Genomic DNA, 13,636 nt, shown 5'->3' with positions numbered 1-13,636 from the left:
GCAGAATTCCAAAGAAATCTATTGAAATAGTTAAGTTTTAAATAATTTTAAAATCTTCATTTTCACACTTTCTGCTCCACCTGTGAACATCCTGAAAAGCTTCCAGGACCTGGAAGAGTATTGAATGATTCCTTCCTTCCCATTTTCCTTCCCTCCCCATGATTTAATAGCCTTATCATTCTCATTGGCACACAGAGGAAAATACTCTTTCTCCTGAAGTGGTAGACCACGAGGATTAATAAATCTTCACCTCTATTGGGAAATATCTACCTGGAGGGATGGATGTTTTCTTTAACAGCCACCTCCCCTGATATAATCACCAGTCTTTTCTTAGTGTTTCAGTTTTTCCTGCAGTTAGCACTGTCTATTATATTTGTCCCATTACAATCTCACAGTAAAAAACCCATCACTTCTTACATTTTGTTTAAACAAAAGTTCCATGAAGAAATACAAGGAAAACATAAACAAAACTAATTTTTTTTGCATCTCATTTAATTTAATTAGCAGCACCGTAAAAATTCGTATTTTTGGATGGTGTTTTTTGTGCTGTGTGTGTGAATGAATCAGGCTAGTAATATACACATTCTTATTAACAGGGAAGAATGGTACTAAAATAAATTAATGGGGTGATAGCTGTAGATTAGGTATCTTTGTTAGGTTTGTTTGTTAGTTTTTACAGCTATTTTTTTTAATTGTTCTTATTTATAAGGAGCTGTTGACATCCTTAACTCTGTTTTCAATTTGTTTCTACAAATCAAATTGAACAAATATTTTAAAATCAACAAGTGCCCTGATCTGGCATTGAAGATTGCAAGGAGAGAAATCTAACCACTCTATGAATACTTAGACCAAACTTTAATACAGCTTTTATTTATAAAAGAATAAATCCAGTAATGTAATGTAAGAAATAGAAGCATATTTGGTATTACATGTGTTTCTATTAGTATGTCTCAAGAATTTTTTTCCTCTTCTAAATTAGTGTATGTAGGCACATACACTAAAATGACATTCTTCCTTCTCTTGTTGAATTCTGTCTTGATGGAAGTCCTCAAAATTGTTTCATTTGTTTATTCTTTAGTACCATTCCAGCCTATAGAGTTCAGATAATGATCACCTTTTTTTTGTCAGATATGTGATGAAGGTTTAATGGGTCTTCCTTGGGGCCCTGTTAAATTTGCTTCTTAGCTGTGGTGGGAAGTTCAAGGATTCAACTCTTTTTCTCTGGCTACACTTTCAGCCCTTGGCAGATGTGAAAGATCATAATCTTGGACTGAGTACAGCTTTGTCAGATGGCAGGACAAAATTCTGCTATGAAGGGTATGGGTGAACTCCAGGAAGATGATAATGTGAAACATAAATTCTTCATAGGGATATAAAAAGTGATGCTGCTTCTAATGTGTGAGACTTGTTTCATTTTTCCAGCCCTTCTGCAAGCCTACTAGAAAAACCTCATCCAAAATTTTCTTCTCACTACAAATGTCAGTTTTTGGGTTTCTGCTCCCAGCTGCTGAACCTTGACTATATAAGTTTAAGCAGATTTAAAGTACCTGCAGATGTTTATCAGCAGAATAGTAAGGGTAAAACTTCTTTAGAAAGGCATTTTCTTGTAGGTGGCAAATTTATGAACAATATCAAGAAATTTATTGGGTAGAAGAACAAATTGAAGGCCAATTTTCAAAAAGTTAGCATCTTAGTTCTAGATGTAGTTTGTCTGAAATTGATGTGTTAACAGTTGTGCCCATTAAAGCCTAATTTCAGACAACTCCTGCCAACAGAGTCAATTACTCTAAATTGTGAATGGATTACATTTAAACACTCTCTTCAGTATTCTCCATTATACTTAATGCTTTTTTTTGAAAATTCACAGAAGCATTTTCATGTGAGATACAGCTGGCCAATTCTCTGGGAACAACATTTTGAATATTATCCTTCATTCTAGGGCCATCTGGACAGACTTCTCATATCAGAAAAACTCATACCAATTTGTCAGGTGCTGGACATCAAGTCTTTGCTCAAATTTTATCAGCAAGCCATCTGATTAAATTACCCAACAATTAATTCATTTGCTATAGCTGGGTTAGAATGGAAAATGTGTTTGCAGAATATTTATACTTTACCTTTTTTTTAAAAGGTTGATTGAGCATATTTTATTGCTTTCCTCAAACCTACACATGTAAATTTCTTAAATGGAAGAGAGAGGATTAAAATTAAAGTTCTCATTAATATTTCAGCCTTTGGTGGACACAGTATTACTAATTGACATACTAGCAATAAGTTTCTCACATGCTATAAAATATAAAAATTAATCCTATTTAAATTCTTCTTGACCAAAATAAGCTTTCCTCTTGTACATGAAAAATGTATTAAGGCAGTGGATGTGTAATCATGTAATATAGCTATTGGTTTATCTTTCCAGAGGAAAGTTAAAAGAAAAGAGTTATTAAAACTTAAAAAACACACAGATTGGGAGTTCGGAATTGAACAAAGTCTTTTGACTCTCTGAAAACTTTGTGCAATATTTATTCAGCCCTACTGTGCATGTGCATTTGAATGCTTTTATTTTTGGTCATTTAATACTATGTTTTCCTCAGGATGCTGCAGTTTACCTCTAAATAAATCATTGAATCAGCACCAGCTAATTAAGATTTCATATTCTTCTCTTTCCTTAGTATGTGTTTTACTAGGAGTTTTTCAAACCTGTCCTTAAATACAGCATTATCAGCATTTATTGGATCAGGGCTTCACAAACATCAACATCTTTGTTTTTCACAGCACTTCTGGGAAACTTGATTTCAAATAATTATTCCCATTTTATAGAGGAGTAACCAAAGATTGGTGCTAAAGTTAAAAGGGTTTGGGTAGTCCATCTGAGCAGTTTATGACTAAATATTTTGCGTTTGTTCAACATTGCATTCAAAATGAAACTCCTGTTAACTTCAGCTGTAGCTGTGGGTGTTCCAGAAGTCACTGTGAATTGCTCCTGCCAGCTGGAGCTCTTTTTCTCCAGGTGGGCCTTTAACAAGACAGGAAAACAGGGAAGAAAGATGTGATCTGAGTGAGTTATCACAGACCACATAGACCACACAGGTGTATGAGGGTGAAATGGTAAGATTTGGTTCCCCAGGGTGTTCCAGAACCATGAATCACTTTCTTCCCTTTTCTCATCAATCTGCTGTTTTATTTGCAACATTTTCTAGGCACTGCAGCAAATAAAGCCACTTGTCTGAGCAGGTACATCCAGTGTATCTTGTAAGGCATTCACGATAGGGATTTCATGACAAGGTGCTGTGTGATGATGCAACTGAAATTTATTACATAAAGCAAATATAACTGTGGCTTAAATTTTAATTTTACTTCTTTTCTCCATTAGACACCTTTTTGCTCAAGATTTGACCTTGAGGCATTGATAAAGTCTTTTAAAAGATATTGTAGTGTGTAATACTCTGATTATTATGTTATTAAAAAGCAATACATGCAAACCCAGTCACAGAAACACAATGACAAATGTTACTTACCCCTGCATTTTCACTGTTGAGCCCCAGAAGGTGCTTTGAGGAAACAATCTGGGTTCTTTATAGGCTGTACCATCAGCTTTACACAGGAATACAGCACTTCTACTCCTGTTTCTCTGGGAATAAAATATATAAATAATAAAAGGATAAAAAAATCCCTGATACTTGCCAGTATGTGCGGATAAAGAAGCTCAAATATGGAGAGAGTTTGTGTGTGCACATATGTAAACAATTAACAAGATTTTTTGAGGGTTTCACCACATATTTGGAAATCACGCCTAAGAATTTACAAGTGCACAGAGAGCAAGGCAAAGCTGTACCCTGCACTGCTCATAATCTGGGACTGTCACTGTTATGACAATTATATTACTGAATACAGAAATTAACTTTAGATGGTTTGATATGATAGCCTGAGTGTGTGTGAACAAACAGTGCTTGTACAATGCACCTGAACAAATGTTAGTCATCATTTAAATAACTGTTTTCATGTTTCTATTGTTACCCTGGAAAAATCATGATTACTTAAAAATGATGAAACAAACTCTATGAATAGTTCATAGAAAAGAGATTTTATAATTTATTTATGTCTGTTTGTTTTCATCTAATCAAGTTTATCTGTTCAGCAATGTTGAGGTTCTGAATAAATGCAGAAGGAAATCCCATTTTACAAGTGACATGGTATTTGCTTTTGTTTTTAGCATTTTTGTTAAAAAGGCAAGTATTAAAAAATTAATTACCTTTTCCCCTCCTTGGTATTAATTGTGCTTGTTTTTTAATAGATGAAATAAGTAAATACTTTGTGTGATTTAAAATTATCTTAAACTGCGATGAATTTGTTTTAATAATTTTATTTTCTTTTTTCTAATGTTTTTAAAGTGTTTTGTTTTCAATGTTGCTCAAGATTTGTTCTGTTTGTAAATTGTATTTGTGACTAAGGCTGTGAGAGGAACGACCTGGATGTGCATCCCGTGCTTCAACAATTATACTGGTGTAACTAAGTTATCTTGCTGAGATGAGGCCTATTTTAGCTTAAACGATTCACTTAAGAAAAGTAGAACCATATCTGCCTGCAAATGAGTATAAACAAAAGCAGAGGGATAAACAGCACAGTAGAAGATTATTCCCTCTCTTTGATTTATGGCATATATTCTAAAAGATGCAGTTCCTTGCAGAATTAAGTGCCAATGTTCTCTTTACTATTTTTATTTTTTTATCCAATAAGGTCAATTTGAAGCAATCCTTTGATCAAACTAGTGCATACACAAAGTATGCACATTATATTTCCATGAGTAAACTTTCTGTGAGCTGTAATTTTTTGATGTGCATATATATATATATATATATATATATGTATGTATATACGTGAATCTGATTAGATGCTTTCCTTATTCCTTAATAAGATTCTTATTCCTCAAAGTTTAGGAAATGGGGCCATGTTCTTCATTTCCTGAGGTTACATTCAGCAAATTTTACTGGGGGAGAGAAGAGTTGGTAAATAGGCTTTGAGAAGAGTGTGATTTGATGAGCTGTTTATTCTGGACCTGCTGTAACATAATACAGGGGTTTCAGTTTGGTTTTGTTCATTTGTAGACAGGCAAACTCTTAAGGCTTTTAAATGAAAATACAGGTGTTTTTTTTTTTAAGCAAATAAAAGTTTGCTGATAGTGTACTTTCCTTTTTCACCCTTCAAATGGAGCAGGTTTTCATGGGTCAAGCTTAAGAAAACCCATCAGGTTAATTCCTTTAGGGAATCCTTGTGACCAAATGCAGGCTCAGCTATGTTTCAACAAGGACTCTTGACCCCATTCAAACCTCTGAACCAGGACCCCAAGGAATGGGCAGAAGGGAACATTGAGAGACTACTCTGCCATAGGTGGCAGCTCATCTCCATGATATTCAAGAGAATTTTCAGCCTTTGGGCCATTAAATCCACTTCCATTACCATTTCAAGGTTAAAATAGGACCAGGAAAGCATCCAGGGGTCTTCCTCATCAGTATAGATTTGGTTACACTTTATTTCAGTGTGTGATGGCAGCTTGTGTAGACACATCTCTGAAGTCAATTTACATAAACTATTTTTGTACTGCTGGCAGTGTGGCTGTGGGGCTGCAAAACTCTCCTGGGAACTGAGGAACTGTTTGGGTGACTACCCAGGCTGACGTTCTCTTGGTGACATTTATACTAAAAGAAGCCTGAGGTCAGATCAAACACCTGCCAGCACAGTATCCTCTCTCTCAAAATGGTCAAGAGGGAAAAGTACAAGAACAAGACAAGTGCGGGAAGTTACTTTACCACATTACTCAACCACCTTCAGCAGTTTCTTTTTTAGAGGCTTCTTAAGTCAGAAGTGATTTTAGTGGATCCCCACCATGAGTTTTTCTGGTCTCTTATTCAATTCATGTCAAGTTCTGACGTCTAGCACATCCCATGTCATTGAGTTGTACAGTTTCTCTACACAGTGTAAGGAAGACTACTTCGTCTTACTGACTTGGCATTTCTTTTCCCATAATTTAACTCTATGTGCTCTGCTCTTGCATGAGAAACATATGAGTGAAGAATTATTTCTTGTTTTCATTGCTTATTCATGATTCTGGGCTCCCTAAAAATACTTTTTGATCACCTTGTCATCTTTCTTTCATGATGAAAAGTTCTAGCCTATTTAGTAATTCCTGGTACGGAAATATTTCCATTCCTTGCTACCTTTTTATGTTCCTTTTGCTCACTTGTTGTCTGAGTGCTCAGATACCTTGAGGAACTATGTAAATTAAAAGTGTAGAGTTCTTGTAGTCCTTGCTAAGCTCCTGCTTCTGCAGCTGATGCTGTTGTTAAATAGTCAAGTCAATTAGTTTACAGTCAATTTGGGAATTTTTATTTTAGCTTCAGTCTCACGTTGGCATTTTAACAGAAAAATACACTCAATAAATTATACTCCCAGAACCACTAATGAGGTGAAAGTCAAGTATGAACTAGTAGTTAGACTGAGAAAGAAGAGGAAGTATAGAGAGAAGAAAAATATTATATTTTGTCAGAATATGTGGTTTTGTGTGTTTGCTTATACAAAAATAGAAATGGAGGCATTGTTAAAGTAACATGGCAGTGCACAATATGTTCTCTGTTGAACAGCTTTGAAAAAGTGAAGATTCTTTTGCAGCAGATGGCTGCTGAATGAGTCTGCTGGCTCCGCTTAGGCCATTCTAACGATAATGTCTTCCTCTTTAGGCCTTGAACTATCAGGTGCTAAAGGTTTGATTCTAGCAGTGCTAATCAAACCAGATTGTGGTTTTCTCTTTAATTCCACTTTGAATTTTTGAATTAAGTAAATTGTCTGAATCAGCGAGGAAAACAGAGTGAACAAAATAGTCAACTCAGTTTCCACTGCCTTGGTGCACTGCTGAAAGCAGCTTGCTGATTATAGCAGGGGGAAATGTTTATTGCTGATCAGCTTACTCTATGTGGGGAGTTCTTGTACTAAAATGAAGTATAAAATCATGGTATAGAAGCATCATAACTCGATTATGGTATAGAAGCATCATAACTCGACTAGCCAAAAGAAGAAAATATTTTAAAGCTTTTTATTGGTGCCATGCTGGCATTTATGCCATTCACAATTTAGAACTAAGCCAAAGTTGCACAGATTCCTCTGTCTTTGCTAATCAGACTTTTGATTCATTTTCTTTGGAAACTTCATTGCATACAGCAATTTCGTTTTATGAGACTGTTGAATGTCTCATAAAATCCAGCATTTTTCAAACTGTAATTCAATGGTCATTGTATAGAAATGCCAAAAAACTGATCAGAATCAATGATTTCTTGTAAAATGTTGCCTCGGGTTAGCTGTCAACTAAATTAAATACCCTTGTTAACTATATCCATCTTTGTAACAACTTTTTTTATTGTCACATGTGTTTTTTTTCAGGGATGATGCTATGCATTTAAAACATTTAATTAGAGATCTATTTAAAACTTAGTAAATCATTGCAAAGAAAGTCTGCCAGACACTGCTTTGGATTCCACCTAATTCTGGATCTTCTTGATGAATCAGCACTGTTTGTCTGTCAGGCTACACTCTCCAGTAAATATTTATTACCTTGCTGCCTGGACTCAATACAATTTAGTTTGAGAAACATCCTTCAGGAACCAACAGACAGGACACTGCATCAGGATGTTTCTTACTCCATTTCAAAAGTTCAGTGGTTGCATTTGACTGCAGTAAAAAATAAACAAACCAAAGAAATAAATCCAAACAAAGAAAAAACCCAACAAAAAAAACCACAAACCACAAAAAACCCACAAACCAACCAAAGGCTAAAAATCCCTATGCTCATTTAGCTACCTGTAATGGGGCTTTTCATTTTTATGCAGAAGCTTCCACTGTTTTGTGCTACATAAACAATTAGGATCTTTGTTTGAGATCCTTGGAAATTGTATTTTGAATTCATGTGAAATTCTTAATAGAATAAAATCTGCAGTCTATTTTTTTCATTGTGGAAACCTGCAGTGCTCTTAAATCAATGCAGACTGTTGCTTTATAACAACAGTGTCTGACCAAACACAAAGTAAAAATTAAAGCCCTTACATTGCTACATACTTATTATAAGTGAGGGACATGTGGTATAAGGGTTATCTTTTGTGTAATCCAGTGTTTCATGGGGAATATTTTGCTGAGAATCACTCATGCACTGGTTGGACTGGACATATATCTCAAAATAATTCTTTCTATCTTTACTTTTTGATTGATAACCTGTAGACATTTTTAAAATGTATTGAAATAGGGAAACATTGTAGAGTGTGCTGTGTTATATCCACTGCTTTGATGACATGAAAATGTGCCTCTCACCAGTCAGACCCAATTAAGCCAGCTGCTGCCCTGAATCATGAGTTGTGCACAGGAAAGACACCAGAGAGGAGAGGCTTGGCACAAGGGCATATTACAGAGGTAACCACTAGGAACTAAACCGCAGGAATAAATGATTTGACAATGAGTAACTGCCACACTGGAGAATGAAGGAAAAGGGAGTTATGCTGGAATGAAGGTTGTGGGAGTGATGGTCAGTGGAAAGATAGAGGAAATGACAGATTTCTGGGGAGACATGGGCAGTGCTGCCCAAGTTCCCTGTCCCTCTTTCAACTCTTCCTTTCCATTGCTCACTGGCAACAGGGAACAGCAGTGGCAGTGGCAAGCTCTTCTGATGTGGCTTCTGCTGGTGTTTTTCTCTAGCAATTAAGCAAGAAGGAGAACCTAAAGGTAGGAGGACATGTAGCTGCAAAGGAGGGAAGGGGTACAGCACAGCCCCTTTTTGTCCCATGTCTCTGCTGAGCTCTATCTGTGCACCCCAGTCCAGGGACTGGTGCAGCACAACCTCCATTGGTGAAGAAATGTGCATAAGAACATGGTTGTCATTTCAGTGTTCACTGGTTTATTGCAACTTTCCCAGATAATCATCAAAAATGAGTAAAGCTAATAAAAATAGAGTGTTGGTTAGATTGCCTGTACTTAAATTTTAACACATTTGTGTTGAGAAAGGGAAGTTCATTTCCTAAATTATTCTGAGAGAGATTGCACAGTCATAAAGACAAAGAAAATTTGTTAACTTTTCTGTCTCCTTAAATATTGCTACACTTGCCTTTGCATGTCTTTAAAACTCCAGTGTACTCAGACTGCTGAAATCTGCTTTTGAAGGTGCAGCTTTGTAAACAGATTTGAAAAATAGTGCTACAGGCCCATTTTTCTCATTAGAAAAGTTGAAGGAATTTTTTTTTTCTTTTTCTGCATATGTAATTGGTAATCTGCATAGTTTTATACTGACCACTAAAACAGTATAGCAATTAAAACATAGATTACTTAACAAAAGTTCAGGTATATTGAGCAGTGAAACACACTAATAACTAAAATTAGGCATAACGTGTTTATTGTCTCTGTTACTATTAATTTTAAAACTTCCTCATTGAAATTCTGTTTTTCAATAACATTATAGTAAAATCACAGTGATAATGCAGTATATAATCATATATGCATGATATTTGATATAATCGTAGGAAAAAATTGAACCAAATGTTCTTCTTTTCTTCATGGTATCTTCATGGATTTATGTTTCTGCACCTCATTCCCAGGTTTGGAGTTGGTTATTCTGTCAAAGTTTGGCTTAGCAAAGAAATAAGTTACGGAAGAATGATTTTGGACTGTCTACAACTGCATTTTCCTGGGACAGAGTTTAAGGTACAGATAAAACTCCTTGTTGTAATATATGGCAGGATTAATTTGGGGCTGGTAAGAACAGCATGTACATGTTTGGATATTAACATGTTTGGATATATCGATCTTCTTGTAAAAAGTACATGTGAATATCCCTTTTATTTTTCTATTAAGCAATTCATAAGAGATGGACTTGTGATGTTGGTTAAATCAACTCCAAACAGGCATTTAGGAAATGTAAATAAAAAGGTGTTTTCTCTGACTGAAAATTTCCTTTTGTTTTTATTATTGATGAAGTTGAACTCAAATCTGTGTTCACCTGAAGTAGGACTACAGTGTAGTCACTAAGAGTATTTGCTTTGCTTTCTGATGAGGCCCAAAGTTGGTAAGTCTCAGCCTTTACTGAGATTCTTTGATTTAATACTAAGCCTCATAAAAGACTTATAGCAATTACATTTCAATAAAAACTCTCAAGAGCTTTTACTTTAACTGTGTTTAGGAAAAAGGTCATGGAAAACAATGTCTATCTTAGATATGAACCTCTTTGTGTGTATAATTCTGTATACAGCTCAGACAGCTGTGCATATGTATATGCTCAGCCTTTTCCCAGACTCCATGTCTGTTAGAATAAAATTGCCCTAAAGTTTGATATCCTTTAAGAGATTAACAAACTGGCCCCTCAGAATACACACAAAATCTGTGTTCTCAGTATGAACTGCTCTTTGTGCTATGAATGTAGACAAAATGTGTTCTTTTTTAAAAGCTCATATTTTCCGTATTAATCTGCAATAAGAGGCTATTGAAGTTAGACTGATTATAAGCAAATGTAGCTTCGTCACAAAGTACATTCACTTATAACTTTTTTAAGTTTTGGTTGTTTTCAGGGACAACATCTTAACCTGCTCGAGTACCATGTACCAAGAAGCCAGGGATGTTTAGCAGAGCTCTTCAGAGTCCTAGAGAATCACAAAGCCTTTCTCCAAATCAAACACTACTCCATTAGCCAAACCACATTAGAGCAGGTATATCATTTTTCTTTCTTTTCTTCCCAGCCCCCATACTTTCCCAAACCCCATGGGGTTTTTTGTTTTGTTTTGTTTTGTTTTGTTTTGTTTTTTTTTTGTTTTGTTTTGTTTTGTTTTTTGTTTTGTTTTTTTTCTTTCCCTAAATGTGCTATGTATCGTAGTTATTGGCGTAGTAGAATATTCTATGTTTTGCTGGGCTGTCTGATTGTATGCAATACTCCAGCAATTCCAGGCCATCTCGGGTCACACAGTGATTCCATGTCCCACGCTGCTTTAATGCTGGAGGTGAGCATACTAAAAGCATCACAGAAAGCCACATATTTGTAGTGTGCACAAACATAATCTCTGTTTAGATGAATCTGGAGCCGTGCAGGATGACAAGGTGGGATTGTGAACCACCACCTTCACAATCCAAAAGTTGGGATCCTGCCAAAGTCCTTGAAAAGGCTGAACCAGTCTCTGTAAATTGTGGTAAACCTTAGACTTTCCGTACATTTTCCTGTGAGATTTTTAAATGCACAAACAGATGAAAGAGACCCGGCTGCTAAAGACGGTGGAATCCTATTGTGAGAAAAAGAACACATTGATGGCAAGCATGGGATTTTTGGGTGATTGTGATGTGTTACAGCATCTTCATGTGCAACTACTTGTTATTCATTCTGCAAACTGAGAGGCACATCTAGTCAAAATATTAATTTTCTGTGATTGATGGTGTGAATTTGTTCCTTTTTCCCATGTGCAAATCACTATTGAAGTATTCTCCTCTATGCTGGTCTACTACCTACTTGTAAATGATCTATTCACTGAGTGACTGCACATAAGATAATTTCAGCCTGTTTCTTCAGGCATTGTTCACTCAGGTTTACTTCCTCTCCATTTTTCATGGTGATGCATCACCTCAGTCACCTACCACTGCTTCCTCTCCCTGACTGAGTGTCAGTTTTAAACAAGAAAATAGTTTTTCATGGTAACAAACACACTTATAATGCACCCCAAGTTTGTTTGCATACAAACAGGATTATTTGAATCAAGAAAAGCCATTTTTCCCTCTACATGCCTTGCTGTCAAATAGTTGTGTGATTAAAATTGAAACAATTTTACATAGTAAGATCTGTGTTTAAAATAAACCAAACCAATTCAAGGAAGCACATTAGTTGTTGAATCAGAAGTGTGTTTTCACCTTGAAACATTTGCACCTTTATCTGTAATACTTATTGGCAGAAACGGCAGACTTAAATTCTTTGAGTATGTCATTCAAAGACAATTAAAACCATTGTTTCACATTTAATTGTGCATAAAATGTATTTTTCATATCTTGATAACTCATTTTTCCTTAATTTTTATCATTTATCCACCCCTGTCTTAGCTGGAGAGGGGAAGAGGGATTATTTCTAGAGTTCATGAAACATGCTTTTAGAGGGGTTCCCTCAACATGAGTTACTAATAATTTTGTCAAAAAAGCTAAGGAGAGCAGCTAAGAAATACCATCACCTATATCCCCAAAGTCTTAATTCAAGTGCTTTTATTTTGAAAAGACTACTTTTTATTATGTCTTACAGGTATTCATTAATTTTGCGATGCAGCAACAAGGAGTCTCGCATTCTTCACAAGGATTTCCTGTTTTTCATCGTGATTGTCTCCCAGTCTAGGCTCAGAACAAGATACTATTTCAACATAACTTATGTGTGTGTGTGTTTGCATATATGTACACACAAGCTGCATGCAATAACTTTTCAACGGTGAACAATTTGTGTATGAGAAACAAATAGTAGAAGCAGAGATGAGTTTTCATCTGTAGGCCTGTAGGAATGGCACCAGTTCTTGGTTAAGCAAGAAACTGATTATATGTGAAACAAAAATCTGCCAAAAAGTAATGTTTTCTTAATTTAACTGGAATTTTAAAATACAAATGGCCTAATTAAGGCAGAGAAAAAAAAAGGCTAATCTGAAATGTCAGTGCATAGTAGATTTTTTTTTTTGTGGTGGCTCTGCATCCATTTGACTGTAGTACTTTCTCGCATGCACACTTATTATCTAATTTTTACATGATAAGGAAAGAAAAAACAATTTAATGGTAGCAATAGATATCATCCAGTATTTTAGTTTTATCACACAAATTGAGAGCCTTTCTATTTCCCTGTTAATTCAGTTCTGTGTTGTGACAAGCTAAATTAACCTTTTTATTTTATAAATGATGCATTGTATTCCATAAGGCTTTATGTTAAAGAGGTTATTAGTGTAATAGCCTAGTCTGATTCCAAGTTATCTTAAGTAAATTTAAAAAGTTTTCATAAATCATACTTGACAATGAGCTTTCCCCTAAGCCTGGGTGTTGCTGCTGGAAGTATTCTCAAGTACCTTTTTAATGACCTAGTTTGTTTTTCTCATCTTTCTGTTTCCTTTTTCGTCAAAGAGAATGTCAAAATGCTGTTTAACAGGAATGTTAAAGGAAAATAAGATAAACATTCAGATTGTGATCAATAAACCTTTCAATAAATAATTATGATGTTAGATATTTCAGACAAGGCCATGATCTTCAGCCTACACTTGTGCAAAATAAGTGAACAGTTAATGAATAAAAACTCCTTGTATGATGTGCTTGGAGAAAAAAGTATGAATTTTTTTTTTTTGTAATAAGTGTCTGCTTCATCTGAAGCAAGTCTTTGAAGCTCATATGAAATTAGCTCATGCCACTTTTATTGGACTACACTGTCAAGTATCTGAAACTGTAGAACCAGTGACTTCGAAGCTGGTTGCTGCATTATGATTTGGGTGGGCAGTGGTGAGGGAAGTTCACTTTGAGATAGAAGAATTTGATTTTAAGTGGCCAATATTGCAGAGCTGCTGCTATAATTCCCTACTGTACAAAATGATGATATATTTTAAAAAATTTATATTTGTGTCCT

The 13,636-nt window shown here is 35.3% G+C and overlaps 1 protein-coding gene across 1 annotated transcript in view; it reads left to right on the top strand.

Moving 5' to 3' along the window:
* Window positions 1-13,266, top strand: part of ABCA13 (ATP binding cassette subfamily A member 13) — a 175,038-nt gene extending 161,772 nt beyond the window's left edge. Inside the window, exons 53-55 of the mRNA XM_066185749.1 lie at window positions 9,624-9,729; window positions 10,590-10,727; window positions 12,290-13,266. Coding sequence (XP_066041846.1) covers window positions 9,624-9,729; window positions 10,590-10,727; window positions 12,290-12,379 — 334 coding nt within the window. The 3' untranslated portion in view covers window positions 12,380-13,266. The remainder of the gene's footprint in view (window positions 1-9,623; window positions 9,730-10,589; window positions 10,728-12,289) is intronic.
* The last annotated feature ends 370 nt before the right edge of the window (window positions 13,267-13,636 follow it).

This window comes from Chamaea fasciata, unplaced genomic scaffold, assembly GCF_029207755.1.
Source record: "Chamaea fasciata isolate MVZ Bird 193981 ecotype frontalis unplaced genomic scaffold, bChaFas1.0.hap1 SCAF_1, whole genome shotgun sequence".
NCBI classification, from domain to species: domain Eukaryota; kingdom Metazoa; phylum Chordata; class Aves; order Passeriformes; family Sylviidae; genus Chamaea; species Chamaea fasciata.
The sequence above is the reverse complement of the archived record's forward strand: the minus strand, read 5'-3'. Positions and strand labels throughout refer to the sequence as shown.